This window comes from Scomber japonicus, chromosome 17, assembly GCF_027409825.1.
Source record: "Scomber japonicus isolate fScoJap1 chromosome 17, fScoJap1.pri, whole genome shotgun sequence".
Lineage (NCBI taxonomy): Eukaryota > Metazoa > Chordata > Actinopteri > Scombriformes > Scombridae > Scomber > Scomber japonicus.
In genome coordinates, this window is record NC_070594.1 from 4,555,039 (window position 1) to 4,558,903 (window position 3,865).

General features: G+C 40.1%; 1 protein-coding gene across 1 annotated transcript in view; it reads right to left on the reverse strand.

Moving 5' to 3' along the window:
- Nucleotides 1-2,922, reverse strand: part of LOC128377190 (uridine-cytidine kinase-like 1) — a 17,960-nt gene extending 15,038 nt beyond the window's left edge. The window contains exons 1-2 of the mRNA XM_053337103.1: nucleotides 2,688-2,922; nucleotides 890-951 (exon numbers count right to left, since the gene is read on the reverse strand). Coding sequence (XP_053193078.1) covers nucleotides 890-951; nucleotides 2,688-2,868 — 243 coding nt within the window. The 5' untranslated portion in view covers nucleotides 2,869-2,922. The remainder of the gene's footprint in view (nucleotides 1-889; nucleotides 952-2,687) is intronic.
- Nucleotides 2,923-3,865: the final 943 nt, after the last annotated feature.

Genomic DNA, 3,865 nt, shown 5'->3' on the forward strand with positions numbered 1-3,865 from the left:
TTCAGAGTTTAAGTCTTTAAACTGTGAATGTATTAAATTACAGAAATAAGAAGTTTATTCCTAGTTTTTTATTTTATTTTATTTTTTTAATCTGACCTGCAGTTCCCTGACTCCACCAGCAGATGGCGGAAGTGTTCAGGGTCACTATTCGGTTACTGTGACAGTGAATGAATATAAAGCATCAGTCAGGAGTTTGGACACTTTTACTTTTTACTTAAATATATTTATATATATATTTATACATTTATACATTTATATATTTATATATAAGCTGCCAACTGGGATAAAAAAAAATACATATAAAACTCTAATTTAACTGCAGTCAGCACAGGAAGTAGATGTGACAGCTGAAAGGTTTGTTCCACCTCTCCGAACCTGATTTATTGGAGTATGAAATGTAGTTTTTGACACATTGAAAGTTTTTCTGAGTGACGTTAAAGGAGCATTTCTGTTTCTTATTATTATTAAATATATTTATATCAGATTTGGAGGTGACTTTCAGGAGTGATTTTGTAAAAATTTAAAGAATCTTGAGCTTTTAATTATGTATTTATTATTTATGCATTATTCACATTATCTATGAGCCATAAATGAACTCTAAGCTGCAACTGACGATTATTTTCATTATAAATTAATCTGTTAATTGTTTTCTTGATTAATTAATTAGTCAGAAAATGTTGATTAACCCTCCTGTTGTCCTCGAGTGAAGGGAGGAAGGGACGAAGGGAGGGAGGAAGGGAGGAAGGGAGGTAGGGAGGGAGGAAAGGCCTTCCTTCCTTGACTCGAGGACAACAGGAGGGTTAAACAGGAAGAAACAGAAACAGTGATTCTCAGCGATATATAAATATAAATAAAGTAGGAGAGGAAACAGAGATGAACCGATGCTCACCTTCTCCAGCTGACTGTGAACATGCTGAACGATCAAATCCAGAGCGACGAAGTTCTCCCCTCCTGGAAACACAGACGAGTCGAGGTTAGAACACAAGACCAGACGAGTCGAGGTTAGAACACAAAAGACCATCTTTAACTGAAACTAATAATACCAGTTGATCAATACCAGTTTATTAACCAGTGCAGATTCTGTTGAGACGTCAGACATTAATTATACAGTAATTTATACCAGTAAAAACTCAATGACATCAGACCAGTATAACTGGTGTAGTACTGGTATAGTACTGGTGTAGTACTGGTATAGTACTGGTGTATTACTGGTATAGTACTGGTATGGTACTGGTGTAGTACTGGTGTATTACTGGTATAGTACTGGTATGGTACTGGTGTAGTACTGGTGTATTACTGGTATAGTACTGGTGTATTACTGGTATAGTACTGGTATGGTACTGGTGTAGTACTGGTATAGTACTGGTGTAGTACTGGTATAGTACTGGTATAGTACTGGTATAGTACTGGTGTATTACTGGTATAGTACTGGTGTATTACTGGTATAGTACTGGTATGGTACTGGTGTAGTACTGGTATAGTACTGGTGAGGTACTGGTATAGTACTGGTATAGTACTGGTATAGTACTGGTGTATTACTGGTATAGTACTGGTATAGTACTGGTGTAGTACTGGTATAGTACTGGTGTATTACTGGTATAGTACTGGTATAGTACTGGTATAGTACTGGTATAGTACTGGTGTATTACTGGTATAGTACTGGTGTATTACTGGTATAGTACTGGTGTATTACTGGTATAGTACTGGTATGGTACTGGTGTAGTACTGGTATAGTACTGGTATAGTACTGGTATGGTACTGGTGTAGTACTGGTGTATTACTGGTATAGTACTGGTATAGTACTGGTATAGTACTGGTATAGTACTGGTATAGTACTGGTATAGTACTGGTATAGTACTGGTGTATTACTGGTATAGTACTGGTGTATTACTGGTATAGTACTGGTATGGTACTGGTGTAGTACTGGTATAGTACTGGTATAGTACTGGTATGGTACTGGTGTAGTACTGGTGTATTACTGGTATAGTACTGGTATAGTACTGGTATAGTACTGGTATAGTACTGGTGTATTACTGGTATAGTACTGGTGTATTACTGGTATAGTACTGGTGTATTACTGGTATAGTACTGGTATGGTACTGGTGTAGTACTGGTGTATTACTGGTATAGTACTGGTATGGTACTGGTGTAGTACTGGTGTATTACTGGTATAGTACTGGTATAGTACTGGTGTATTACTGGTATAGTACTGGTATAGTACTGGTATAGTACTGGTGTACTACTGGTGTATTACTGGTATAGTACTGGTGTATTACTGGTATAGTACTGGTATAGTACTGGTATAGTACTGGTATAGTACTGGTGTATTACTGGTATAGTACTGGTATAGTACTGGTATAGTACTGGTATAGTACTGGTATAGTACTGGTGTATTACTGGTATAGGACTGGTTCAGGGTCAGGGTTAGTGTACTGGACTGGTGTATTACTGGTTCAGGGTTAGGGTTAGTGTACTGGTATAGTACTGGTATAGTACTGGTATAGTACTGGTGTACTACTGGTATAGTACTGGTGTATTACTGGTATAGTACTGGTATAGTACTGGTTCAGGGTTAGTGTACTGGTATAGTACTGGTATATTACTGGTTCAGGGTCAGGGTTAGTGTACTGGACTGGTATAGTACTGGTTCAGGGTCAGGGTTAGTGTACTGGTATTTGGACTCTGACCTCGGGGAACCACGATGTCGGCCACCTGCACCGTGGGTTCGATGTACTGCTCGAACGCCGGCTTGACGAACTTGTTGTACTGTTTGATGATCCCGCTGATGTCTCGCCCTCGCTGGGAAATGTCCCTCTTCAGCCTCCGTATGAGGCGGATGTCCGAATCTGTGTCTACGAACACCTTCATGTCCAGGAGCTGATGGAGAGAGGACAAAAAGAAGAGAAGGATATCTAATTAATCTTTTTTCTTTTATTGTGTTAATATGTTTCTTATTAAAAAACATGACAGTGACTTCCTGTTTCCCAGTGTGGACAGTTCATGCTTTATGCTTCCTCTCTTTTCCTCCCTTCCTTCCTTCCTCCATCCCCCTTTCTTCCTTCCTTGTGTCCACCCTTCTTTTCTCCCTCCCTTCCTTCTTTCATCTGTCCTTCTTTCCTTCCTTCCTCTCTTCCTTCATCATACCTTCCTTCTTTCCTTCCTTCCTTCCTCTTTTTCTTTCTGCCTCCTTTCCTTCCTTCCTTCTTCCTCCTTTCCTTCCTTCTTCCTTCCTCCCTCCCTTCTTCCTTCCTCCTTCCTTTCCTTCCTTCCTTCTTCCTCCTTTCCTTCCTTCCTCCCTCCCTTCTTCCTTCCTTCCTCCCTCCTTTCCTTCCTTCTTCCTTCCCCCCTCCCTCCCTCCTTTCCTTCCTTCCATCCTTCTTCCTCCCTTCCTTCCTTCCATCTTTCCTCTGTCCTTCTTTCCTTCTTCCCTCCTTTCCTTCCTCCCTCCCTTTCTTCCTTCCTTCCTTCCTTGACTCGAGGACAACAGCAGGGTTAAAACATTTTTTTTAAGAACCCTTATCTGAACTCAGCAAAAAAAAAAGAAAGAAGAAAAGAAAGAAATCAATAAGCGAACATCACAAAGAAGAGGAAGCATCCTGACTCCCAGAAAGGAAGTATTGATGAGCGGTTGTAATAAATCTTGTAGTAGTATTGTGTGAGTGATTTAGACGAGGATGACAGAGGAAGGTTCAGGTAGAACTCAAGTCTCACAACAAGCTGCTGGATTTATTTGATTTCTTCTGTCTGCTTCTTCCTTCCTTCCTTCCTTCCTTCCTTCCTTCCTTCCTTCCTTCCTTCTTTCCTTCCTTCCTTCCTTGCATCTGTCTGTCCTCCCTCCTTCTCTCTTTCTTTCCTTCCTTCTTTC